The 27,256-nt window shown below is 53.2% G+C and overlaps 1 protein-coding gene across 3 annotated transcripts in view; it reads right to left on the bottom strand.

Annotated features, from left to right (window-relative positions):
• Positions 1–27,256, bottom strand: part of clpb (ClpB family mitochondrial disaggregase) — a 212,643-nt gene that overhangs the window by 165,771 nt on the left and 19,616 nt on the right. For all 3 annotated transcript variants that reach the window (XR_011595709.1, XM_070892578.1, XM_070892579.1), the window contains exons 3-4: positions 11,957–12,043; positions 5,882–5,985 (exon numbers count right to left, since the gene is read on the bottom strand). Coding sequence is in view for 2 of the 3 variants with exons in the window: in XM_070892578.1 (XP_070748679.1) it covers positions 5,882–5,985; positions 11,957–12,043 (191 nt within the window). In the remaining variant the exon portion in view is untranslated. The remainder of the gene's footprint in view (positions 1–5,881; positions 5,986–11,956; positions 12,044–27,256) is intronic.

Below are 27,256 nucleotides of genomic sequence, written 5' to 3'. Positions count from 1 at the left end.
CACCCTCCCGGATGCTCCTCCTCCACTTAGGACGGTCTTTGGGCCAGGGACTCCCAGGTGTCGGTGGGGATGTTGCACTTTATCAGAGAGGCTTTGAGGGTGTCCTTGAAACGTTTCCCCTGCCCACCTGGGACTCACTTGCCGTGTAGGAGTTCCGAGCAGAGCGCTTGCTTTGGGAGTCTCATAGAAACATAGAAACATAGAAAATAGGTGCAGGAGTAGGCCATTCAGCCCTTCTAGCCTGCACCGCCATTCAATGAGTTCATGGCTGAACATGAAACTTCAGTACCCCCTTCCTGCTTTCTCGCCATACCCCTTGATCCCCCGAATAGTAAGGACTTCATCTAACTCCCTTTTGAATATATTTAGTGAATTGGCCTCAACTACTTTCTGTGGTAGAGAATTCCACAGGTTCACCACTCTCTGGGTGAAGAAGTTTCTCCTCATCTCGGTCCTAAATGGCTTACCCCTTATCCTTAGACTGTGACCCCTGGTTCTGGACTTCCCCAACATTGGGAACATTCTTCCTGCATCTAACCTGTCTAAACCCATCAGAATTTTAAACGTTTCTATGAGGTCCCCTCTCACTCTTCTGAACTCCAGTGAATACAAGCCCAGTTGATCCAGTCTTTCTTGATAGGTCAGTCCCACCATCCCGGGAATCAGTCTGGTGAATCTTCGCTGCACTCCCTCAATAGCAAGAACGTCCTTCCTCAAGTTAGGAGACCAAAACTGTACACAATGCTCCAGGTGTGGCCTCACCAAGGCCCTGTACAACTGTAGCAACACCTCCCTGCCCCTGTACTCAAATCCCCTCGCTATGAGGGCCAACATGCCATTTGCTTTCTTAACCGCCTGCTGTACCTGCATGCCAACCTTCAATGACTGATGTACCATGACACCTAGGTCTCGCTGCACCTTCCCCCTTCCTAATCTGTCACCATTCAGATAAATTTTTACCACCAAAGTGGATAACCTCACATTTATCCACATTATACTTCATCTGCCATGCATTTGCCCACTCACCTAACCTATCCAAGTCACTCTGCAGCCTCATAGCATCCTCCTCGCAGCTCACACTGCCACCCAACTTAGTGTCATCCGCAAATTTGGAGATACTACATTTAATCCCCTCGTCTAAATCATTAATGTACAATGTAAACAGCTGGGGCCCCAGCACAGAACCTTGCGGTACCCCACTAGTCACTGCCTGCCATTCTGAAAAGTACCCATTTACTCCTACTCTTTGCTTCCTGTCTGACAACCAGTTCTCAATCCACATCAGCACACTACCCCCAATCCCATGTGCTTTAACTTTGCACATTAATCTCTTGTGTGGGACCTTGTCGAAAGCCTTCTGAAAGTCCAAATATACCACATCAACTGGTTCTCCTTTGTCCACTTTACTGGAAACATCCTCATGTCGGGCATGCGGACAATGTGGCTCTCCCAACGGAGCTGGTCGAGTGTGGTCAGTGCTTCGATGCTGGGGATGTTGGCCTGAGCGAGAGCACAGACGTTGGTGCGCCTATCTCCTGCCAAACAGCACTGTGTGGGAGCACCTTCACCACACGGGACTGCAGCGGTTCAAGAAGGCGGCTCACCACCACCTTCTCAAGGGGCAATTAGGGATGGGCAATAAATGCCGGCCTTGCCAGCGACGCCCACATCAGATGAATGGACAAAACAAATTCGAGCCTGGTTATGTCCAGCGCAGGTGCCTCAAGACGCTTCTCATACAATGAATTAATTTGAAGCGCTGCATTGGCAAATGCGACAGCTATGTTGAGTACAGCAAGGTGCCCTGAAGAGCGATGGGTGGAGGGACTCTAGATAATGAACTTGTTTGGGGCTTTTTGTTTTACTTGTGAGAAATTAATGTGGTGACCAGAGTCTCCGATATCCTACCTCCGGTCTGCACAGCGGAGCCATACATTTGGGGGATCAGTAGGGTTATGGGGGGGGGGGGGGGGGGAAATGACCCAGAATTCCTGTCATTGGCAATATCCAGTGGATACTGAGCAAGGACAGGGTCGGTTTAGGGGTGGTGGCCCCAACCCACGTGTTGGGTCTTCACTCTTCCTCCACCCTGAAACACACTGGCCCTGAGTTTTCTGAGATCTCACACCATGCCCCGTTAGCTAGTCTTTTAGGAACATAAGAATTCGAAGCAGGAGTCGGTCATTCGGCCCCTCGAGCCTGCTCCGCCATTCAATGAGATCATGGCTGATCTTCGACTTCAACTCCCCAGCCCGGGGGAAACATCCTCCCTGCATCTACCCTGTCAAGCCCTGTAAGAATGTTGTATGTTTCAATGAGATCACCTCTCAATCTTCTAAACTCTAGAGAATATCGGCCTAGTCTACTCAATCTCTCCTCACAGGGAAATCCTCCCATCCCAGGAATCAGTCTGGTGAACCTTCGTTGCGCTCCCTCTGTGGCAAGTATATCCTTCCTTCGGTAAGGAGACCAAAACTGTGCACAATACTCCAGGTACGGTCTCACCAAGGCCCTGTATAATTGCAGTAAGACATCTTTACTCTTAGACTCAAATCCTCTTGTAATAAAGGCCAACATAGTGAGCACAGGGGGTGATGGGTGAGAGGACTCGGTGCGAGTTAGGACATGGGGCACAGGGGGTGATGGGTGAGTGGGAGTCGGTGCGAGTTAGGACACGGGGCAGTGAGCACAGGGGGTGATGGGTGAGTGGGAGTTGGTGCGAGTTAGGACACGGGGCAGTGAGCACAGGGGGTGATGGGTGAGAGGACTCGGTGCGAGTTAGGACACGGGGCAGTGAGCACAGGGGGTGATGGGTGAGTGGGAGTCGGTGCGAGTTAGGACACGGGGGCAGTGAGCACAGGGGGTGATGGGTGAGTGGGAGTTGGTGCGAGTTAGGACACGGGGCAGCGAGCACAGGGGGTGATGGGTGAGAGGACTCGGTGCGAGTTAGGACACGGGGCAGTGAGCACAGGGGGTGATGGGTGAGAGGACTTGGTGCGAGTTAGGACACGGGGCAGTGAGCACAGGGGGTGATGGGTGAGTGGGACTCGGTGTGAGTTAGGACACGGGGCAGTGAGCACAGGGAGTGATGGGTGAGAGGACTCGGTGTGAGTTAGGACACAAGGCAGTGAGCACAGGGGGTGATGGGTGAGAGGACTTGGTGCGAGTTAGGACACGGGGCAGTGAGCACAGTGGGTGATGGGTGAGAGGACTCGGTGTGAGTTAGGACACGGGGCAGTGAGCACAGGGGGTGATGGGTGAGAGGACTCGGTGCGAGTTAGGACACGGGGCACAGGGGGTGATGGGTGAGAGGACTCGGTGCGAGTTCGGACACGGGGCAGTGAGCACAGGGGGTGATGGGTGAGAGGACTCGGTGCGAGTTCGGACACGGGGCAGTGAGCACAGGGGGTGATGGGTGAGAGGACTTGGTGCGAGTTCGGACACGGGGCAGTGAGCACAGGGGGTGATGGGTGAGCGGGACTCGGTGCGAGTTCGGACACGGGGCAGTGAGCACAGGGGGTGATGGGTGAGCGGGACTCGGTGCGAGTTCGGACACGGGGCAGTGAGCACAGGGGGTGATGGGTGAGAGGACTCGGTGCGAGTTCGGACACGGGGCAGTGAGCACAGGGGGTGATGGATGAGAGGACTCGGTGCGAGTTAGGACACGGGGCAGTGAGCACAGGGGGTGATGGGTGAGAGGACTCGGTGCGAGTTCGGACACGGGGCAGTGAGCACAGGGGGTGATGGATGAGAGGACTCGGTGTGAGTTAGGACACGGGGCAGTGAGCACAGGGGGTGATGGGTGGTGGGGACTCGGTGCGAGTTCGGACACGGGGCAGTGAGCACAGGGGGTGATGGGTGAGAGGACTCGGTGCGAGTTCGGACACGGGGCAGTGAGCACAGGGGGTGATGGGTGAGAGGACTCGGTGCGAGTTAGGACACGGGGCAGTGAGCACAGGGGGTGATGGATGAGAGGACTCGGTGCGAGTTAGGACACGGGGCAGTGAGCACAGGGGGTGATGGGTGGTGGGGACTCGGTGCGAGTTCGGACACGGGGCAGTGAGCACAGGGGGTGATGGGTGAGAGGACTCGGTGCGAGTTAGGACACGGGGCAGTGAGCACAGGGGGTGATGGGTGAGTGGGACTCGGTGTGAGTTAGGACACGGGGCAGTGAGCACAGGGGGTGATGGGTGGTGGGGACTCGGTGCGAGTTCGGACACGGGGCAGTGAGCACAGGGGGTGATGGGTGAGCGGGACTCGGTGCGAGTTAGGACACGGGGCAGTGAGCACAGGGGGTGATGGGTGAGCGGGACTCGGTGTGAGTTAGGACACGGGGCAGTGAGCACAGTGGGTGATGGGTGAGTGGGAGTCGGTGCGAGTTAGGACACGGGGCACAGGGGGTGATGGGTGAGTGGGACTCGGTGCGAGTTAGGACACGGGGCACAGGGGGTGATGTGTGAGAGGACTCGGTGCGAGTTAGGACACGGGGCACAGGGGGTGATGGGTGAGAGGACTCGGTGCGAGTTAGGACACGGGGCAGTGAGCACAGTGGGTGATGGGTGAGTGGGACTTGGTGCGAGTTAGGACACGGGGCAGTGAGCACAGGGGGTGATGGGTGAGAGGACTCGGTGCGAGTTAGGACACGGGGCACAGGGGGTGATGGGTGAGTGGGAGTCGGTGCGAGTTAGGACACGGGGCAGTGAGCACAGGGGGTGATGGGTGAGCGGGACTCGGTGCGAGTTAGGACACGGGGCAGTGAGCACAGGGGGTGATGGGTGAGCGGGACTCGGTGCGAGTTAGGACACGGGGCACAGGGGGTGATGGGTGAGTGGGAGTCGGTGCGAGTTAGGACACGGGGCACAGGGGGTGATGTGTGAGAGGACTCGGTGCAAGTTAGGACACGGGGCACAGGGGGTGATGGGTGAGAGGACTCGGTGCGAGTTAGGACACGGGGCAGTGAGCACAGGGGGTGATGGGTGAGCGGGACTCGGTGCGAGTTCGGACACGGGGCAGTGAGCACAGGGGGTGATGGGTGAGTGGGACTTGGTGCGAGTTAGGACACGGGGCAGTGAGCACAGGGGGTGATGGGCGAGCGGGACTCGGTGCGAGTTCGGACACGGGGCAGTGAGCACAGGGGGTGATGGGTGGTGGGGACTCGGTGCGAGTTAGGACACGGGGCAGCGAGCACAGGGGGTGATGGGTGGTGGGGACTCGGTGTGAGTTAGGACACGGGGCAGCGAGCACAGGGGGTGATGGGTGAGCGGGACTCGGTGCGAGTTCGGACACGGGGCAGTGAGCACAGGGGGTGATGGGTGAGCGGGACTCGGTGCGAGTTCGGACACAGGGCAGTGAGCACAGGGGGTGATGGGTGAGAGGACTCGGTGCGAGTTAGGACACGGGGCACAGGGGGTGATGTGTGAGAGGACTCGGTGCGAGTTAGGACACGGGGCACAGGGGGTGATGGGTGAGAGGACTCGGTGCGAGTTAGGACACGGGGCAGTGAGCACAGGGGGTGATGGGTGGTGGGGACTCGGTGCGAGTTAGGACACGGGGCAGCGAGCACAGGGGGTGATGGGTGGTGGGGACTCGGTGCGAGTTAGGACACGGGGCAGCGAGCACAGGGGGTGATGGGTGAGCGGGACTCGGTGCGAGTTCGGACACGGGGCAGTGAGCACAGGGGGTGATGGGTGAGCGGGACTCGGTGCGAGTTCGGACACAGGGCAGTGAGCACAGGGGGTGATGGGTGGTGGGGACTCGGTGCGAGTTAGGACACGGGTCAGTGAGCACAGGGGGTGATGGGTGAGAGGACTCGGTGCGAGTTCGGACACGGGGTAATCAGGCACTGCTTCATCGCGCAGAGTAACGCGGTCGACGCACGCACCTTCCAGAGAGTGGACGCGCTTCTCCCGCGACGTCTCGTACACGTTGCTGAATGCGTCTCCCAGGTTAGGATCAGCGCCGGCCGCCAGCAGAACTTTCACCACACTGCGAGTAAAACAAACACAACCAGACAATGCGGCATTGGTCAGCAACAACAACCTGCATTTATGTAGCGTCTTTACCGCAGTAAAACATTCCAAGAGGTTTCACAGGAGCGATTATCAAACAACATTTGACACCGCGCCACATAAGGAGCTATTAGGGCAGGTGACCAAAAGCTTGGTCAGAGAGGTCAGTTTAAAGGAACGTGATAAAGCAGGAGATAGAGGGGTGAAGAGGTTTAGGGAATTGCAGAGCCGAGGGGCCTAGGCATCTCAAGGCACGGTGGTGGAATGAAGGGAGTGGGGATGGGGAAGAGGCCAGAATTGGAAGAGAGCAGAGATCTCGGAGGGTTGCAGGGCTGGAGGAGATTACAGAGATAGGGACAGGTGAGGCCATGGAGGGATTTGAAAACAAGGATGGGAATTCTAAAATCGAGTCATTGCTGAACTGGGAGCAGAGGGGCGATGGGTGAGCAGGACTTGGTGCGAGTTAGGACATGGGTAGCAGAACAAGCTCCCCAAAACCTTTCCAGCATCTACAAGGCACAAGTCAGGAATGTGATGGATCACTCTCCACTTGCCTGGATGAGTGCAGCTCCAACAACACTCAAGAAGCTCGACACCATCCAGGACAAAGCAGCCGCTTGATCGGCCCCCCATCCACCACCTTCAACATTCACTCCCTCCACCACCGGCACACCCTGGCTGCAGTGTGTACCATCTACAAGATGCACTGCAGCAACTCGCCAAGGCTTCTTCGGCAGCACCTCCCAAACCCGCCACCTCTACCACCTAGAAGGACAAGGGCAGCAGGCGCATGGGAACATCACCACCTCCACATTCCCCTTCATTATCGCTGGGTCAGGATCCTGGAACTCCCACTCTAACAGCACCTTTAACCAACATCACCACAAACCGATTAACTGATTATTTATCATGTTGCTGCTTGCTGTGTGCAAAATGGATACCACGTTTCCTACATTACAACAGTGACTACACTGTAAACGTTTTGGGATGTCGCGAGGTTGCAAAAGGCATTATGCAAGCTCCTTTGTCCTTTTTCTGTACAGTGACCGCCCTTCAAAGTTGTGCGTTGTACGAGAAGCACTTTGGGATCTTTCTTTGAGACTTGAAGAGGGGCAGTAGAGGGGCAAGATGCACTGGTTATAAGACACTGGTCCAGCCTCAACTGGGCCCAATCCTGGGCACCGCACTTTAGGAAGGATGTGAAGGCCTTAGAGAGGGTGCAGAAAAGATTGACCAGAATGGTTCCGGGGATGAGGGACTTCAGTGACGTGGATAGACTGGAGAAGCTGGGGTCATTCGCCTTGGTGCAGAGAAGGTTGAGAGGAGATTTGAGAGATGTGTTCAAAATCATGACAGAGTAGATAGAGAGAAACTGTTCCCATTTGAGTATAGGAGCAGGGAGGTCTTACTACAGTTGTACAGGGTCTTGATGAGGCCACACCTGGAGTATTGTGTGCAGTTTTGGTCTCCTAATCTGAGGAAGGACATTCTTGCTATTGAGGGAGTGCAGGGAAGGTTCACCAGACTGATTCCTGGGATGGCAGGACTGACATATGAAGAAAGACTGGATCGACTAGGCTTGTATTCAATGGAGTTTAGAAGAATGAGAGGGGATCTCATAGAAACATATAACATTCTGACGGGATTGGACAGGTTAGATGCAGAAAGGATGTTCCCGATGTTGGGGAAGTCCAGAACCAGGGGTCACAGTCTAAGGATAAGGGGTAAGCCATTTAGGACCGAGATGAGGGGAAACTTCTTCACCCAGAGAATTGTGAACCTGTGGAATTCTCTACGGCAGAAAGTTGTTGAGGCCAGTTCGTTAGATATATTCAAAAGGGAGTTAGATGTGGCCCTTACGGCTAAAGGGATCACGGGGTATGGAGAGAAAGCAGGAATGGGGTACTGAAGTTACATGATCAGCCATGATCTTATTGAATGGCGGTGCAGGCTTGAAGGGCCGAATGGCCTACTCCTGCACCTATTTTCTATGTTTCTGTTGGCAGAAGGGTCGAGAACCAGAGGACGCAGATTTAAGGTGATTGGCAGAAGATTCACAGGCGACATGAGGGAAAACGTTTGCCTGCAGCGAGTGGTTAGGATCGGGAATGCGCTGCCCGAGAGGCAGACTCAATCGTGGCTTTCAAAAGGGAGTTGGATAAGTACCTGAAGGATGAAGGATTTGCAGGGCTCCGGGGAAAGGGCGGGGGGAGTGGGACTGGTTCTGGTTGAGGTGCTCTTGCAGAGAGCCGGCACGGGCCCGACGGGCCAAATGGCCTCCTTCTGTGCTGTAACCGTTCTATGATTCTATGTATCTATGCTGTTCGCCTTAACCACGCCGTGTGGCAGCGAGTTCCACATTCTCACTCCCACTCTCTGGACAAAGAAGTTTCTCCTGAATTCCCCATTGGATTTATTAGTGACTGTCTTATATTTGTGGCCCATAGTCCTGGTCTCTCCCACAAATGAAAACATCTTCTCTAAGCTCCCTTCATGCCCTCGCCCCTTCCTATCTCTGTAATCTCCTCCAGCCCCACACACCCCCCCCGGGATGTCTGCGTTCCGCTAATTCTGGCCTCTTGAGCATCTCTGATTATAATCGCTCCACCATCGGTGGCTGTGCCTTCAGCTGCCTGGGCCCTAAGCTCTGGAACTCCCTCCCTAAACCTCTCCGCCTCTCTCTCCTTTACGACGCTCCTTAAAACCGATCTCTTTGACCAAGCTTTTGGTCGCCTGTCCCTAATATCTCCTTATGTGGCTCAGTGTCAAATTTTGTTTGATAATCGCTCCCTGTGAAGCGCCTTGGGACGTTTTACCAGGTTAAAGGCGCTATATAAATGCAGGTTGCTGTGGCTGTCTACCCTCTCGAACCTTTTGATAATCTTAAATGTTCTCTTCGCCATTTGTTTTTGATCCAAATTTCAAAATAAAACAACAAGAGGCTGGTCCCGATCTGACGAAGGGATTTTGACGATAGGTACTGAGAGAGAGAGACTCGGATCTTCCCCTCAATCCTCTGCCCTCGAACCTACCACATTCCAATGGCCAGCTGGAGCAGTGGACAACCGTCACACTCCAGTGCTGCTCATTGTGTCCGCTCTCTCTCGCTCGCCTCCTTTTTTTTTTGAAAAAGACCAAAGGCTGTGTGTGTGTTTTTTTTTTATATCCTCCCAGCCTCCCGACTTTTCTTTCGCTCGCTCCGTCTCTCTCGGATCGCAAACAGACTCGCTCGGACTTCAAAGCGACACAAAAAGAGGGGGCGTCTCCCCCCTTCAACCCTGGTGTGTGTGGCCCATGACTCTCACACCCCTCTCCTCCCTCCGTCCTTTTTTTTTTACAGCCCCGTAGCCATCAAAGTCTGATTTTTTGAAGAGGTTTTTGCACAAACGCACACACACACACACATACACAGCGTCTGAGAGAGATAGTGACTGAAGGGTATCGAAAACAAACAGAATGTCTTAAGGGACGAGCCAGAAATTCCCATCGCACACGGAGTGGGTGCACGTGCTCGCACAGCACCAGCCGACAACGGACACTGGCCCCTTTTGTCTCCCGGTCTGGAGCTGATCTTGTTCCAAACCATTAAAGCCTTTCGCTTATGAACTGGAGACAGTGGGACAGGCTTCCCTTTTCCAGGGTCAGCGAGACTTGAAAGCATGTTTGCTTAGAGGCTCACGATTTGAAAATTGGATTTCAAAGCAAAAAAACAGATCCCCCCGCCCCCACCCCACCCCTTGTGAAGTCAGAGCCGGCAGCACTTGGAGAAAGCCCGCCCTTCAATGCATGTATAAGCGTGTGAAGAACACACAGCCCCAGTCCACATCCTTTTATTCATCCTCCACAACGACAACTTGCAATTATCGCCTGCCTTTAATGTAGTGAAACATCTCAAGGCCCTTCACAAGGAGCGATTATCCAACAAAATTTGACACAAATGAACATAAGAAATAGGAGCAGGAGTCAGCCATACGGCCCCTTGAGCCTGCTCCGCCATTTAATACGATCATGGCTGATCCGATCATGGACTCAGGTCCACTTCCCCGCCCGCTCCCCATAACCCCTTATCGGTTAAGAAACTGTCTATCTCCGTCTTAAATTTATTCAATGTCCCAGCTTCCACAGCTCTCTGAGGCAGAGAATTCCACAGATTTACAACCCTCTGAGAGAAGAAATTCCTCCTCATCTCAGTTTTAAATGGGCGGCCCCTTATTCTAAGATTATGCCCCCTAGTTCTAGTCTCCCCCATCAGTGGAAACATCCTCTCTGCATCCACCTTGTCAAACCCCCTCATAATCTTATACGTTTCGATAAGATCGCCTCTCATTCTTCTGAATTCCAATGAGGCTCAACCTCCTCAACCTTTCCTCATAAGTCAACCGCCTCATCTCCAGAATCAACCGAATGAACCTTTTCTGAACTGCCTCTAAAGCAAGTATATCCTTTCGTAAATATGGAAACCAAAACTGCACGCAGTATTCCAGGTGTGGCCTCACCAATACCCTGTATAACTGTAGCAAGACTTCCCTGCTTTTATACTCCATCCCCTTTGCAATAAAGGCCAAGATTCCATTGGCCTTCCTGATCACTTGCTGTACCTGCATACTATCCTTTTGTGTTTCATGCACAAGTACCCCCAGGTCCTGCTGTACTGCGGCACTTTGCAATCTTTCTCCATTTAAATAATAACTTGCTCTTTGATTTTTTTCTGCCAAAGTGCATGACCTCACACTTTCCACCATTATACTCCATCTGCCAAATTTTAGCTCACTCACTTAGCCTGTCTGTGTCCTTTTGCAGATTTTTTTGTGTCCTCCTCATAATTTGCTTTTCCTCTCATCTTTGTATCGTCAGCAAACTTGAATATGTTACACCCGGTCCCTTCTTCCAAGTCATTAATATAGATGTTTCACCATGTTTCAACATCTCAAGGCACTTCCCAAGGGGCGATTATCAAGCAAAATTTGACACAAACGAACATAAGAAATAGGAGCAGGAGCCGGCCATTTAGCCCCTCGAGCCTGCTCCGCCATTCAATAGGATCATGGCTGATCTGATCATGGACTCAGCTCCACTTCCCTGCCCGCTCCCCATAACCCTTTACTCCCTTATCGCTCAAAAATCTGTTTATCTCCACCTTAAATATATTCAATGACCCAGCCTCCACAGCTCTCTGGGGCAGCGAATTCCACAGATTTACAACCCTCTGAGAGAAGAAATTCCTCCTCATCTCCGTTTTAAATGGGCGGCCCCTTCTTCGGAAACTATGCCCCCTAGTTCTAGATTTCCCCACGAGAGGATCCCGAGCCACATAAGGAGATATTAGCACAGGTGACCAAAAGCTTGGCCAAAGAGGTCGGTTTTAAGGAGCATCTTAAAGGAGGAAAGAGAGACGGAGAGGTTTAGGGAGGGAGTTCCAGAGCTTGGAGCCCAGGCAGCTGAAGGTACGGCCACTGATGGTGCAGCGATAAAAATCTGGGATGGGCAAGAGGTCAGAATTAGAGGAGTGCAGAGATCTCGGGATATTGTGGGGCTAGAGGAGATTACAGAAATCGGGAGGGTTGAGGAGGCCATGGAGGGAACTGAAAACAATGATGAGGATTTTAAAATCGACATCCAGACCTTTTAAAAATCCCTGTAGGGACAGAAAAGAAAGAAACAGCTTATATTTAGATATCGCCTTTTATGACCTCAGGATGTGGGAAACGCGGCAGCCAATCTGCGCACAGCAAACTCCCACAAACAGAAAGGTGATAATGACCAGATAATCCGTTATGTTAGTGATGTCGGTTGAGGGATAAATATTGGCCCCAGGACACCGGGGAGAACTCCCCCTCTGCTCTTCTTTGAAACAGGGGCCTTGAAAATTTGTCCGTCCACCCGAGAGGGTTTAACTCGCGATCGAGGACGGACCGAGCCGTCGGTGCTCAGCGGAGCGAGGCACCTACCTGTGGTTTTTGTTCATGGCTGCCACCATCAGCGGGGTCCAGCCCAACTTGTGCCGCGGCGAGGCCGGGACTCCGGCGGCAAGCAACCTGCGGAAAGGCAACGCAGTGAGGTCAGCGCGGCAACCAGTGTACGACCAAATTACCCCCACCTCCCTCACCTTCGCTAATGGACATCGCTTTATGTGACATGCACGCCCATGAGCATGCTCACTGCTTTATAGAGCTGTCGCGCCTGTCTTTTACCAGGAACTCACCAGGGTCTGGAGCAAAGTCGCCACCAAGCGCAGCTCTCCGCCGGCTGGAGTGGCGGCCGTCCTGCAGGAGCCGCTGCTCGGGAATCCGTATCTCCACGGCCGAGGTTTTAGGTGGCAGGTGGACGAGAGGGCTGTGGCTGGTGAGGTGACCAGGGTCAGGGACCTGCTCGATGGCGGAGGAGCGGGCTGGATGGCGCCAGAGGAACTTCACGGCACCTAAACTGGGCCGACGTCCGACGTGTCCAATGCCATCGAGTCGCTAAAAACAGCTCTGGGCCCTGACCCCGTTAGGTGCATCGAGGAGGCTCAAGCACGTGGGGAGATCCCGTCCGAACTGACCCCCGTCCGGACGGAATTCCTCATCGGCGCCAAACCCCGGAACCTCCCTCGGGAGCCGGCGCCTCACAACTTGAGCCTCCTCTGGGAAATCCCCTCCGTGCCTTTCAGTTCTGCGCAGAGAGGATTGCTGTACGGGCTGCTCCTGCACACTCTCCATGTTGCCATCCTCGTCTGCCATCCAGACACACCATGGCGCACCATCTTGCATCCGGAGGAGGCGGGGGTCCCCAATGGAGTGCTCGCTACGCGGGAGTCCTTCCTCTATTTATTGGGGAATTGGCCTGGAGGGTGTTGCACAGAGCAGTCCCGTGCAATTGGTTTTTAAGTCAGTTCATGGACTCCCAGGCCGCTTGCAATTTCTGCGGTCTGGAGGAGTCCGTGTCCCATGTATATGTCGAATGTGCGAGGTTGCAGCCCCTCTTCCATTATTTGTTCCTCAAATTCTGGTTGCACTTCAGTCCCACACTCCTGATCTTTGGGCCCCCTGTGCAGAGGGGAGTGGGCAGGTCGGAAGATCTCCTCGTAGGACTGCTCCTGGGCATGGCCAAGGGGGCCATCAGTCGGTCCAGGCAGCGGGCGGTCGAGGGGGTCATTCAGACCAACTGCCTGCCTCTCTTCCGCGGTTACATTCGAGCCAGGGTGTCCCTGGAGATGGAGCACGCGGTGTCCACCGGTACACTCGCGGCCTTCCGCGAGAGGTGGGCACGAGAGGGACTGGAGTGCATCATCACCCCCGGAACCAAATTTTAATTTGACTTAAGTTTGTGGTAAAAAGTTCATTTGTTTATTTGTCGGTTTTAGTGCTCCCCATTAATAAGGGGGCACTTGATTTACATTTCAACTAAAAATGGTTGTAGAGCTGTTGAGTTGGGAGTGGCTTAGCCAGTCACGTGATGTTCACAAGACTCAATAAAACCCCAGCCAGTTGGGTTCAGGGGATCCACGATGGGGCAGGTGGTTGTGAGCCTGGTGGATGAACCGGTAATGTGTAGTGTGATTGTTAAACCTTTGTTAATAAACCAACTAGTTCTTAATAGCAATGTGTTGCTATGGATTCTTAAGCAAAGAACCCATGAAGCAATTACAGATTACACAGGATATACGGCACAGAAACAGGTCATTCAGCGTTTATGCTCCACTCGAGCCTCCTCTCATCTTTCCTCATCTAAATCTATCACCATATCCCTCTATTCCCTTCTCCCTCATGTGTTTATCTAGCCTCCCCTTAAATGTATCAATACTATTCGCCTCAACCCCTCCCTGTGGCAGCGAGTTCCACATTCTCACCGCTCTCTGGGTAAAGAAGTTTCTCCTGAATTCCCCATTGGATTTCTTGGTGACTATCTTTTATTGATGGCCTCTAGTTATTCTCTTCCTCACAAGTGGAAACATTCTCTCAGTGTCAGCTGTGGCTCAGTGGGCAGCACTCTCACCTCTGAGTCAGAAGGTCGTGGGTTCAAGTCCCACTCCAGGGACTTGAGCACACAAATCCAGGCTGACACTCCCAGTGCATTACTGAGGGAGCGCCGCACTGTCGGAGGGGCAGTACTGAGGGAGCGCCGCACTGTCAGAGGGGCAGTACTGAGGGAGTGCCGCACTGTCGGAGGGGCAGTACTGAGGGAGTGCCGCACTGTCGGAGGGGCAGTACTGAGGGAGTGCCGCACTGTCGGAGGGGCAGTACTGAGGGAGTGCTGCACTGTCGGAGGGGCAGTACTGAGGGAGTGCCGCACTGTCGGAGGGGCAGTACTGAGGGAGTGCCGCACTGTCGGAGGGGCAGTACTGAGGGAGTGCCGCACTGTCGGAGGGGCAGTACTGAGGGAGTCAGGGGACACGTCTAAAGATAAGGGGTAAGCCATTTAGGACTGAGATGAGGAGAAACTTTTTCACTCAGAGAGTGGTGAACCTGTGGAATTCCCTGCCGCAGAGTTGTTGAAGCCAGTTCATTGGATATATTCAAGAGGGAGTTAGATGTGGCCCTGACGGCTAAAGGGATCAAGGGGTATGGAGAGAAAGCAGGAAAGGGGTACTGAGGTGAATGATCAGCCATGATCATATTGAATGGTGGTGCAGACCCGAAGCGGGTCATCCTCACTTCGAGGGACTGCTGATGATGATGATTTATAAAGCCCAGGGTCCTGTACGTTTTTTTAAACAGCCTTCTTAACTTGTCCTGTCACCTTCAAAGGTTGTTCACCACACGGACTGCAGCGGTTCAAGGCTGCGGTTCACCACCACCTTCTCAAGGGGCAATTAGGGATTGGCAATAGATGCCGGCCTTGCCAGCGACACCCACATCCCGAGAATGAATAATAAGCAACCCCAGATCTCTCTCTGCTCCTGCACCCTGTTTGAAAGCGTAGAGTGACCAGTCACAGTCTGGTGAAACGCACACAGCTCGGGGCGGGACAGAGCTGGAGTCTCAGGGTCAGTCCTGATGCCCCACAAGCCCGCAGTCTGGTCACGCACAGGGCCCATGGAAAATGGACAAAGGGACGGGGGGTTTCAGAAGCCGATGGGTGCGGAGGGGGAGCCAGTCCCAACAGCGGCAGTGGCAGGCAGGGGCAACAACGTGCCTTTGATAGCGCTTTTAACGTGGTAAAACGTCCCAGGGCGCTTCATAGGGAGCGATTATCAAACAATATTTCACACCGAGCCCCACAGGAGATATTCAGGCAGGTTACCAAAAGCTTGGTAACAACAACACCATATACAGAAGACACCCCAAGTCGCTGGAGAAATACCACCATCAATGTCTCCGCAAGACCCTGCAATCCCCTGGGAGGACAGACGCACCAACGTTAGCGTCCTCGACCAGGCCAACATCCCCAGCATTGAAGCACTGACCACACTTGATCAGCTCCGCTGGGCGAGCCACATTGTTCGTATGCCAGACACGAGACTCTACTCGGAACTCCTACACGGCAAACGAGCCAAAGGTGGGCAGAGGAAACGTTACAAGGACACCTTCAAAGCCTCCCTGATAAAGTGCGACATCCCCACCGACACCTGGGAGTCCCTGGCCAAAGGCCGCCCGAAGTGGAGGAAGTGCATCCGGGAGGGCGCTGAGCACCTCGTGTCTCGTCGCCGAGAGCATGCAGAAACCAAGCGCAGGCAGCGGAAGGAGCGTGCGGCAAACCAGACTCCCCACCCACCCTTTCCTTCAACCACTGTCTGTCCCACCTGTGACAGAGACTGTAATTCCCGTATTAGGCTGTACAGTCACCTGAGAACTCACTTTTAGAGTGGAAGTAAGTTTTCCTCGATTCCGATGGACTGCCTATGATGATGAACAACAACAACTTTTATTTATATAGTGCCTTTAACGTAGTAAAACGTCCCAAGGTGCTGCACAGTAGTGTTTTAAGGAGCGTCTTAAAGGAGGAGAAAGAGGTGGAGGGTTTTAGGAAAGGAGTTCCAGAGCTTGGGGCCCAGGCAGCTGAAGGCACGGCCACCGATGGTAGAGCGATGGAAATCAGGGGATGCTCAGGAGGGCAGAATTGGAGGGAGCGCTGCACGTTTAGTTAAACGGTTCGCGGCTGAGTTATACCCCAGTCACACAACAGCTGCATCACTCGAGCTGAGGTGGTGGGTTACCTGTGATGGCTACAGACTGTCCCACACCAGACACAGATGGAGCCCAGCTGGCCCCCTGCAGTGTGAGGTGATATTGTTACACGCAGTCACTCCTTGAGTCAAAGATCTCCCGACTGATCGAAAGCTCCCCTCCATACATCTGCCAGATCCTATCGTGCAATGTGAATACGCACACACACACGCACAGATTCACCAGACTGATACCAGGGCTTAGAGCGTTAAATTATGGGGACAGGTTGCATAGACTGGGATTCTATTCCCTGGAGTTCAGCAGATTGAGGGGTGATCTAATTAAGTTGTTTAAAATGTTTAAAGAATAGGGTAGATAGAGAGAAGCTATTTCCTCTGGTTGTGGCGGGGAGGGGGCGGGGGGTAGGGGAGGTCAGAAGAAGGGGGCGTAACCTTAAAATTAGGGCTAAACCTCTCCTCAGGATTTAACCCTTTCAGCCCCGGGGTATCAGTCTGGTGAATCTGCGCTGCTCCCCCTCTGAGGCCAATATATCCTCCTTGAGGGGCGGGGCCCAGGACTGGACGCAGTTACTGCAGGCGGGGTCTGACCCGAGCTCTCTGCAGCTGCAATATAACTTTCACCCCTTTTTATACCTCATCGGAGGGAGAGAGAAAGTGAAAAAGACTAAAAGAAAGACATTTATATAACGCCTTTCACGATCTTGGGATGTCCCAAGGCGCTTTACAGCCAATGAAGTACTTTTGAAGTGTGGTCACTGTTGTAATGCGGGAAACACGGCAGCCAATTTGCGCACAGCAAGCTCCCACACACAGCAATGTGATAATGACCCAGATAATCTGTTTTAGTGATGTTGGTTGAGGGATAAATATTGGCCCCAGGACACCGGGGAGAACTCCCCTGCTCTTCTTCAAAATAGTGCCCTGGGATCTTTTACGTCCACCTGAGAGAGCAGACAGGGACTTGGTTTAATGTCTCATCTGAAAGAAGGCACCTCCGACAGTGCGGCGCTCCCTCAGTACTGCCCCTCCGACAGTGCGGCACTCCCTCAGTACTGCCCCTCCCACAGTGCGGCGCTCCCTCAGTACTGCCCCTCCGACAGTGCGGCGCTCCCTCAGTACTGCCCCTCCGACAGTACGGCGCTCCCTCAGTACTGCCCCTCCGACAGTGCGGTGCTCCCTCAGCACTGCACCTCCGACAGTGCGGTGCTCCCTCAGTACTGCCCCTCCGACAGTGCGGTGCTCCCTCAGTACTGCCCCTCCGACAGTGCGGTGCTCCCTCAGTACTGCCCCTCCGACAGTGCGGTGCTCCCTCAGCACTGCACTGGGAGTGTCGGCCTTGATTTTGGTGCTCTCTCAAGTGGACGTAAAAGATCCCATGGCCAGTATTTCAAAGAAGAGCAGGGGAGTTCTCCCCGGTGTTCTGGGGCCAATATTTATCCCTCAACCAACATCACTAAAACAGATTATGTGGTCATTATCACATTGCTGTTTGTGGGAGCTTGCTGTGCGCAAATGGGCTGCCGCGTTTCCCACATTACAACAGTGACTACATGGGAACCCCGGAAGTCGTTAAAGGCGGTTTTGAAATGCAAGTCTTTCTGTCAGACAAACTTCAGGAAGCACTTCTTCACACAAAGGGGAGTGGGAAAGTGGGAATCTGGAATTATCGCCCCCAAAAACCTGCTGAGACTGGTGGGGGTGGGGAGGTCCACTGAAAATTTCAAAACTGAGATCGATAGATTTTTGTTGGGTATTAAGGGTTACGGAACCAAGGCGGGTAAATGGAGTTAAGATACAGATCAGCCGCGATCTAATTGAATGGCGGGTCAGGCTTGAGGGGCTGAATGGCTTCCTCCGATGCTCCGAGACATGTAACATGGGAAAAAATAGTGGGCTAGATTTTCCGCTCATTGCCGCCTGTGTTTCCCCCCTCCCCCGGAGGGGCAGCAATGGCGGGGGTGAGCGCTGGGCGGGCGGGCGGTCAGCTGCCTACGCCCCGCTGACTGTTTGAGTGCAGCGAAGGTTCACCAGACTGATTCCCGGGATGGCAGGACTGACATATGAGGAGAGACTGGATCGACTGGGCCGATATTCACTTGGAGTTTAGAAGAATGAGAGGGGATCTCATGGAAACATATAAAATTCTGATGGGACGGGACAGGTTAGATGCAGGAAGAATGTTCCTGATGTTGGGGAAGTCCAGAACCAGGGAACACAGTCTAAGGATAAGGGATAAGCCATTTAGGACCGAGATGAGGAGAAACTTCTTCACTCAGAGAATTGTGAACCTGTGGAATTCTCTACCGCAGAGAGGTGTTGAGGCCAGTTCGTTGGATATATTCAAAAGGGAGTGAGATGTGGCCCTTACGGCTAAAGGGATCAAGGGGTATGGAGAGAAAGCAGGAATGGGGTACTGAAGTTGCATGTTCAGCCATGATCTTCGGTGCATGAGCAGGCTCGAAGGGCCGAATGGCCTGCTCATGCACCTATTTTCTATGTTTCTTTGTTTTCGGGGCCGGTTTCGGCTGGGTGCGGAGCATTACCGCCCGGGAGAGGCGAGCCGGTGTGTAACGCCCCCTGGCCGCGACACCGGCTCGCGTTTTGCCTCCCGCCCGACCCGCGGCGCCCCCTGCTGGGACCGCCTGTGACAGTGGCCGCTGCGAGCTGTCGCGGCTGCAGTGAGGTCAGTCATGTCCCGCCTCGGGTCAGTGCGATTGCTTTCCCGTTTTATTTCTTATGTTGTGGTGGCATGGGCTGTGGATTGGCAAACATTTTGGGTGGTTTTTTTTTTCCAGGTTTCTTTTCCTTCTCTCCCCCAGGCACTCTCTCAAGAGCGCTCCCGGGCCGGCTGTTTAGCTCGGGATCTTCCCATGCGGAGCGCAAAGGGAGGCGTTGTACACCCCTCTCACACTCGGAGCCCAGCTGCCCAATTTTGCTGACAGCGGCGCAAACAGTTTCCGGGCGCAATCTTTACTGCCCCTGGAATCGGCAAAGCCGGAAATCCAGCCCTGCAACAGTATCTGTTAAACGGATGACAGTGCTGGGTCGTTTGTAATCTCGGTTTGTAACTGTAGACAAGCCAGCTTGCAAAGTCCGAGTGAGTGCTGGCAGATGTCTGGCCCAACATTCTGGGTGAGTGGCTGCAGTACATCAGTCTGGAGCCCAGAAACGCCAGAGGCTATGTTTGAGTTTGGGCTCAGCCTCCCCCCGCCCCCCCCCACCCCAGTCCTGCCGAGCGTGCTCACTGTGTCCTCCCCGACAGGTGGATCTTCAGAGGCTGCGGAGGACGAGAAACTTTGTTTATTTTTCTTGCCTTCTTGTTTTTGCGCCCTCGCTTCGTCCCACACCCCCCCTCCCCCGCCCTCCGACAATGGCAGAGACTGGCGATCCGATTGAAGTCCCCCCCCCCCCACCCCCCCTCGGCAAACAGTGAGTTAGCGCAATCTGTTACTGTTCAAAAGACGGCCTTGCTCCTGAGCCAAGCCCCCTTCACAAAGCCACTGTCTGTGCGAGTCTGTTTAACTAGCAGCTTTCCGCAGTGTTAAGCTGACATCGCCGGGGCAGCGGGGTCAGGTACGGCGAGAACTGGTCGGCACTTAACAGTCCCCGCACAACACACGCTTCCCCCCCCCCGCCCTCCCCCAGATACCGAGAGCAACTCGTTACATTCAGGCACTGTCAGGTCATCATCATAGGCAGTCCCTCGCAATTGCTTCCAATCTAAAAATGAGCTCTTCGGTGACATAGAAAATAGGTGCAGGAGTTGGCCACTCAGCCCTTTGAGCCTGCACCACCATTCAATATGATCATGGCTGATCATGCAACTTCAGTACCCCATTCCTGCTTTCTCTCCATACCTCTTGGTCCCTTTAGCCGTAAAGCCACACCTAACTCCCTCTTGAATATATCGAATGAACTGGCATCAACAACTTTCTGTGGTAGAGAATTCCACAGGTTCACAATTCTCTGAGTGAAGAAGTTTCTCCTCATCTCGGTCCTAAATGGCTTACCCCTTATCCTTAGACTGTGTCCCCTGGCTCTGGTCTTCCCCAACATCGGGAACATTCTTCCTGCATCTAACCTGTCCAGTCTCGTCAGAATTTTATGTTTCTATGAGATCCCCTTACTGTACAGTCCAATTCGAGAGCCACAGTCCCTGTCACAGGTTGAAGGAAAGGGTGGGTGGGACAGGTTTGCCTGCGCTTGGTTTCTGCATGCTCTCGGCGACGAGACTCGAGGTGCTCAGCGCCCTCCCGGATGCTCTTCCTCCACTTAGGGCGGCCTTTGGCCAGGGACTCCCAGGTGTCGGTGGGGATGTTGCACTTTATCAGGGAGGCTTTGAGGGTGTCCTTGTAACGTTTCCTCTGCCCACCTGGGGCTCGCTTGCCGTGTAAGAGTTCCGAGTAGAGCGCTTGCTTTGGGAGTCTCGTGTCGGGCATGTGGACAATGTGGCCCGCCCAGCGGAGCTGGTCGAGTGTGGTCAGTGCTTCAATGCTGAGGCTGTTGGCCTGGTCGAAGACCCTGCTAGGTACCCTACACAGACACACGGTGGCGTTACACGGGGCAACGTATACATCACATCGTGAGTCTGCTGGCTTGGTTAGGACATACGCTACTCCGTGTGGCACTGATTCACACAACAACTTTCAGAGAATAAACAGCAACTTGCGTTTATATAGCACCTTTAACGGAGTAAAACATCCCAAGACGCTTCACAGGAGCGATGATCAAGAGAGAAATCTGACATCGAGCCACATAAGGCGATATTAGGACAGGTGATTAAAGAGGTAGATTTTAAGGTCCGTTTTAAAGGAGCGAGAGGTAGAGAGAGGGAGAGGGTTAGGAAGGGCTCAGTCTCCCCTCCCCGACAGGTGGATCTTCAGAAGCTGCGGAGGACAAGAAACAGGCAGCTGAAGGCACGGCCACCGATGGTGGAGCGATTATAATCAGGGATGCTCAGGAGGGCAGAGATAAAGGAGCGCAGACATCTCGGGGGGTTGTGGGGCTGGAGGAGATTAGAGAGATAGGGAGGGGCGAGGACCATAGAGGGATTTGAAATCAAGGATGATAATTTTGAAATCGAGGCGTTGCTTAACCGGGAGCCAATGTAGGTCAGCGAGCACAGGGGGTGATGGGTGAGCGGGACTCGGTGTGAGTTAGGACACGGGGCAGTGAGCACAGGGGGTGATGGGTGAGCGGGACTCGGTGCGCGTTAGGACACGGGGCAGTGAGCACAGGGGGTGATGGGTGAGTGGGACTCGGTGCGAGTTAGGATACGGGGCAGTGAGCACAGGGGGTGATGGGTGAGCAGGACTGGGTGCGAGTTAGGACACGGGGCAGTGAGCACAGGGGGTGATGGGTGAGCGGGACTCGGTGCGAGTTAGGACATGGGGCAGTGAGCACAGGGGGTGATGGGTGAGCGGGACTCGGTGTGAGTTAGGACACGGGGCAGTGAGCACAGGGGGTGATGGGTGAGTGGGACTCGGTGCGAGTTAGGACACGGGGCAGTGAGCACAGGGGGTGATGGGTGAGCGGGACTGGGTATGAGTTAGGACACGGGACAGTGAGCACAGGGGGTGATGGGTATGCGGGACTCGGTGTGAGTTAGGACACGGGGCAGTGAGCACAGGGGGTGATGGGTGAGCGGGACTCGGTGCGCGTTAGGACACGGGGCAGTGAGCACAGGGGGTGATGGGTGAGTGGGACTCGGTGCGAGTTAGGATACGGGGCAGTGAGCACAGGGGGTGATGGGTGAGCAGGACTGGGTGCGAGTTAGGACACGGGGCAGTGAGCACAGGGGGTGATGGGTGAGCGGGACTCGGTGCGAGTTAGGACATGGGGCAGTGAGCACAGGGGGTGATGGGTGAGCGGGACTCGGTGCGAGTTAGGACACGGGGCAGTGAGCACAGGGGGTGATGGGTGAGCGGGACTTGGTATGAGTTAGGACACGGGGCAGCGAGCACAGGGGGTGATGGGTGAGCGGGACTTGGTGCGAGTTAGGACACGGGGCAGTGAGCACAGGGGGTGATGGGTGAGCGGGACTCGGTGCGAGTTAGGACACGGGGCAGCGAGCACAGGGGGTGATGGGTGAGCGGGACTCGGTGCGAGTTAGGACACGGGGCAGCCGAGTTTTGGATCACCGCTAGTTTACGGAGGGTAGAATGTGGGAGGCCAGCCAGGAGGAGTGCGTTGGAATAGTCAGGTCTTGAGGTGACTAAGGCCTGGATGAGGAGCAACCAGTCCATGCCGGCGTCTATGCTCTACTTGAGCCTCCTCCAGTCTTTCCTTATCTATCAGCAGAACCCTCTATTCCCTTCGTATGTTTGTCCAGCCTCCGCTGAATCGATACTATTCGCCTCAACCACTCCTTGTGGTAACTCTTCTATTTTTCAATTCTATCCCCTTAGAAATAAACCCGAGTGCTTGGTTTGCTTTTTTTAATGGCCTTATTCCACACCTGGAATACTGCGTGCAGTTTTGGTTTCCATGTTTACGAAAGGATGCTTGCTTTGGAGGCCGTTCAGAGAAGGTTCACTCGGTTGATTCTGGAGATGAGGGGGTTGACTTATGAGGAAAGGTTGAGGAGGTTGGGCCTCTACTCATTGGAATTCAGAAGAATGAGAGGTGATCTTATCGAAACGTATAAGATTATGAGGGGGCTTGACGAGGTGGATGCAGAGAGGATGTTTCCACTGACGGGGAAGACTAGAACTAGAGGGCATGATCTTAGAATAAGGGGCCGTCCATTTAAAACTGAGATGAGGAGGAATTCCTTCTCTCAGAGGGTTGTAAATCTGTGGAATTCGCTGCCCCAGAGAGCTGTGGAAGCTGGGACATTGAATAAATTTAAGACAGAAATAGACAGTTTCTTAACTGATAACGGAATAAGGGATTATGGGGAGTGGGCAGGGAAGTGGACCTGAGTCCATGATCGGATCAGCCATAATCGTATTAAATGGTGGAGCAGGTTCGAGGGGCTGTATGGTCCTTATGTTCTTATGTTCTTATTTACCTGCATCGCTACTTTGAGTGATTTGTGTATTTGTACTCCCAGATGCCTTTGCTCTTCTATCCCATTTGGAGTCTTATTTTACAAGTAATAAGTGACATTTTTCTTACCAAAATGTAATTCCTCACATTTATCTGTGTTGAACTTAATTTGACAATTATCTGCCCATTCTGCAAGTTTATTAATGTCCTCCTGTCATTTATTGTAGTCCTCCTCAGTATTGGCTATCTCCCCCTGAATTACATTTATATAGAAACATAGAAAATAGGTTCAGGAGTAGGCCATTCGGCCCTTCGAGCCTGCACCACCATTCAATAAGATCTTGGCTGATCAATCACCTCAGTACCTCTTTCCTGCTTTCTCTCCATAGCCCCTGATCCCCTTAGCCGTAAGGGCCACATCTAACTCCCTCTTGAATATATCCAATGAACTGGCATCAACACCTCTCTGCGATAGAGAATTCCACAGGTTAACAACTCTCTGAGTCAAGAAGTTTCTCCTCATCTCAGTCCTAAATGGCTTACCCCTTCTCCTTAATCCTGGTTCTGGACTTCCCAAACATCGGGAACATTCTTCGCGCATCTAACCTGTCCAGTCCTGTCAGAATTGTATATGTTTCTATGAGATCCCCACTGATTCTTCTAAACTCCAGTGAATACAGGCCCAGTCGATCCAGTCTCTCCTCATATGTCAGTCCTGCCATCCCGGGAATCAGTCTGGTGAACCTTCGCTGCACTCCCTCAATAGCAAGAACATCCTTCCTCAGATTAGGAGACCAAAACTGTACACAATATTCCAGGTGTGGCCTTACCAAGGCCCTGTACAACTGCAGTAAGACCTCCCTGCTCCTATACTCAAATCCCCTATCTATGAAAGCCAACATACCATTTGCCTTCTTCATCGCCTGCTGTACCTGCATGCCAACTTTCAATGACTGATGTACCATGACACCGAGGTCTCGTTGCACATCCCCTTTTCCTAATCTGCCATCATTCAGATAATATTCTGCCTTTGTGTTTTTGCCACCAAAGTGGATAACCTCACATTTATCCACGTTATACTGCATCTGCCATGCACTTGCCCACTCACCTAACCTGCCCAAGTCACCCTGCATCCTCCTCACAGCTCACACCACCACCCAGCTTAGTGTCGTCTGAAATCATTGATGTATATTATAAAGAGCTGGGCTCCCAGCACTGAGCCCTGCGGCACTCCACTGGTCACTGCCTACCATTCTGAAAAGGACCCGTTTATCCCGACTCTCTGCTTCCTGTCTGCCAACCAGTTCTCTATCCACATCAGTACATTACCCCCAATACCATGTGCTTTAATTTTGCACACCAATCTCTTGCGTGGGACATTGTCAAAAGCCTTTTGAAAGTCCAAATACACCACATCCACTGGTTCTCCCATATGACCTGAACTTGGGTATACAGGGCATCGTTTCGAAGTTTGCAGTGCACATGAACCTCGGAAATGTAGTAATGAATGAGGAGAATGGTAACATACTTCAGGAGGTCACAGACAGACTGGTGAAATGGGCAGTTGCAATTTAACGCAGAGATGTGCAAAGTTATACATTTTGGTAGGAACATAAGAAATAGGAGCAGGAATAGGCCATACGGCCCCTCGAGCCTGCACCACTATTCAATAAGATCATGGCTGATCATTCACCTCAGTACCCCTTTCCTGCTTTCTCTCCATACCCCTTGATCCCTTTAGCCATAAGGGCCACATCTAACTCCCTCTTGAATATATTCAATGAACTGGCATCTTCATGGCTGATCCGATCATGGACTCAGCTCCACTTCCCCGCCCGCTCCCCATAACCCCTTATCAGTTAAGAAACTGTCTATTTCTGTCTTAAATTTATTCAATGTCCCAGCTTCCACAGCTCTCTGAGGCAGCAAATTCCACAGATTTACAACCCTCAGAAGAAATTTCTCCTCATCTCAGTTTTAAATGGGCGGCCCCTTATTCTAAGATCATGCCCCCTAGTTCTAGTCTCCCCCATCAGTGGAAACATCCTCTTTGCATTCACCTTGTCAAGCCCCCTCATAATCTTATACGTTTCGATAAGATCACCTCTCATTCTTCTGAATTCCAATGAGCTTCTGAACTCAACCTTTCCTCATAAGTCAACCCCCTCATCTCCAGAATCAACCTAGTAAACCTTCTCTGAACAGCCTCCAATGCAAGTATATCCTTTTGTAAATACGGAGAAACAAACTGTAGGCAGTATTCCAGATGTGGCCTCACCAATACCCTGTACAGTTGTAGCAGGACTTCTCTGCTTTCATACTCTATCCCCCTTGCAATAAAGGCCAACATTCCATTGGCCTTCCTGATCACTTGCTGTACCTGCATACTAACCTTTTGTGTTTCATGCGCAAGGACCCCCAGGCCCCGCAGTACTGAGGAGAATGAGGAGAGGCAATATAAACTAAAGGGTACAATTTTAAAGAGAGTGCATATGTACAAATATTTGGAAGTTACAGGACAAATTGAGAAAGCTGTTAAAAAGGTATACAGGGTCCTGAGCTTTATAAAGTTAGGCAGAGAGTACAAAAGCAAGGAAGTTATGTTAAACTTTTATAAATCACTGGTTAGGTCCCAGCTGGAGTATTGTGTCCAATTCTGGGCCCCACAATTTAGGAAGGATGTGAAGGCCTTGGGGAGGGTGAGGCGGAGATTGACCAGAATGGTGCCGGCGATGAAGGACTTCAGCGACGTGGATAGACTGGAGAAGCTGGGGTTGTTCTCCTTGGAGCAGAGAAGGTTAAGGGGAGATTTGATCGAGGTGTTCAAAATCATGAGGGTTTCGATAGAGTAAATAAGGAGAAATTGTTTCCAGTGGCGGCAGGGTGGGTAACCAGAGGGACACAGATTGACGATAATCGGCGATAGAACCAGAGGGGGAGATGGGGAGAATGTTTTTACGCAGCGAGTTGTTGTGATCGGGAACGCGCTGCCTGAAAGGGCGGTGGGAGCAGATTCAATAGTAACTTTCAAACGGGAATTGGATAAATATTTGAAAAGCAGAAGTTTGCCGGGCTGTGGGACTGATTGCATCGCTCTGTCAGAGATCGGCACTACACGATGGGCCCAATGGCCTCCTTCTGTGCTGTGTCAGCTTGACTAAAATGCTGCCCACAGTTGAATAGTCTGCCGAGACTCGCTATTAGCTGAGGCTTGGCGATCGGTCGCTCTGGGGGTGGGGGCGGGGGGCAACGACAGCCAACGTCTTCGGGAGTTGCGATTAAAAAAGGGAACGTTGAAGGAGCACAGCAAGATTCCACGGAAGCTTTCCCTTCCTTCTGTGTAGGTGCTGTCGCCACCTGGTGGTACAGCCGAGGTAGGGCAACCAGTGCCGAAACCTTCAAACTGTAGCAACTGGAGAAAGACTTGCATTTATATAGCGCCCTTCACAACCTCAGGATTTCACAAAGCGCTTCACAGCCAATTAAGTCATTTTTGAAGTGTAGTCACTGATGTAATTTGGGAAACGAGGCAGCCTATTTGCGCACAGCAAGCTCCCACACACAGCAATGTGAGAGCATGAGTGAGAGTGAGAGTGAGAGTGCGAGTGCGAGAGAGTGAGTGAGTGTGAGTGTGAGTGAGAGTGAGAGTGAGAGTGAGAGTGGGAGTGGGAGTGGGAGTGGGAGTGAGTGAGAGTGTGAGTGTGTGAGTGAGAGAGTGAGAGAGTGAGCGTGTGTGTGAGTGTGAGTGTGTGTAAGAGTGAGTGAGAGTGAGTGTGTGAGAGAGTGCTCTGGGATTTGGGGAGCTGGGCGGGGATGGGGCTGGTTGGGAGGTAGTTGAGTGAAGGGGGGGTTGGGTGAAGGGGGGTTGGGTGAAGGGGGGGGTTGGGTGAAGGGGGGGTTGGGTGGAGAGGGGGTTGGGTGGAGGGGGGGTTGGGTGAAGGGGGGTTGGGTGAAGGGGGGGTTGGGTGAAGGGGGGGTTGGGTGAAGGGGGGGTTGGGTGAAGGGGGGGTTGGGTGAAGGGGGGGTTGGGTGAAGGGGGGGGTTGGGTGGAGAGGGGGGGGTTGGGTGGAGAGGGGGGGTTGGGTGGAGAGGGGGGGGTTGGGTGGAGAGGGGGGGGTTGGGTGGAGAGGGGGGGTTGGGTGGAGAGGGGGGG

This window comes from Pristiophorus japonicus, chromosome 10, assembly GCF_044704955.1.
Source record: "Pristiophorus japonicus isolate sPriJap1 chromosome 10, sPriJap1.hap1, whole genome shotgun sequence".
Taxonomy (NCBI): domain Eukaryota; kingdom Metazoa; phylum Chordata; class Chondrichthyes; family Pristiophoridae; genus Pristiophorus; species Pristiophorus japonicus.
The sequence above is the reverse complement of the archived record's forward strand: the minus strand, read 5'-3'. Positions and strand labels throughout refer to the sequence as shown.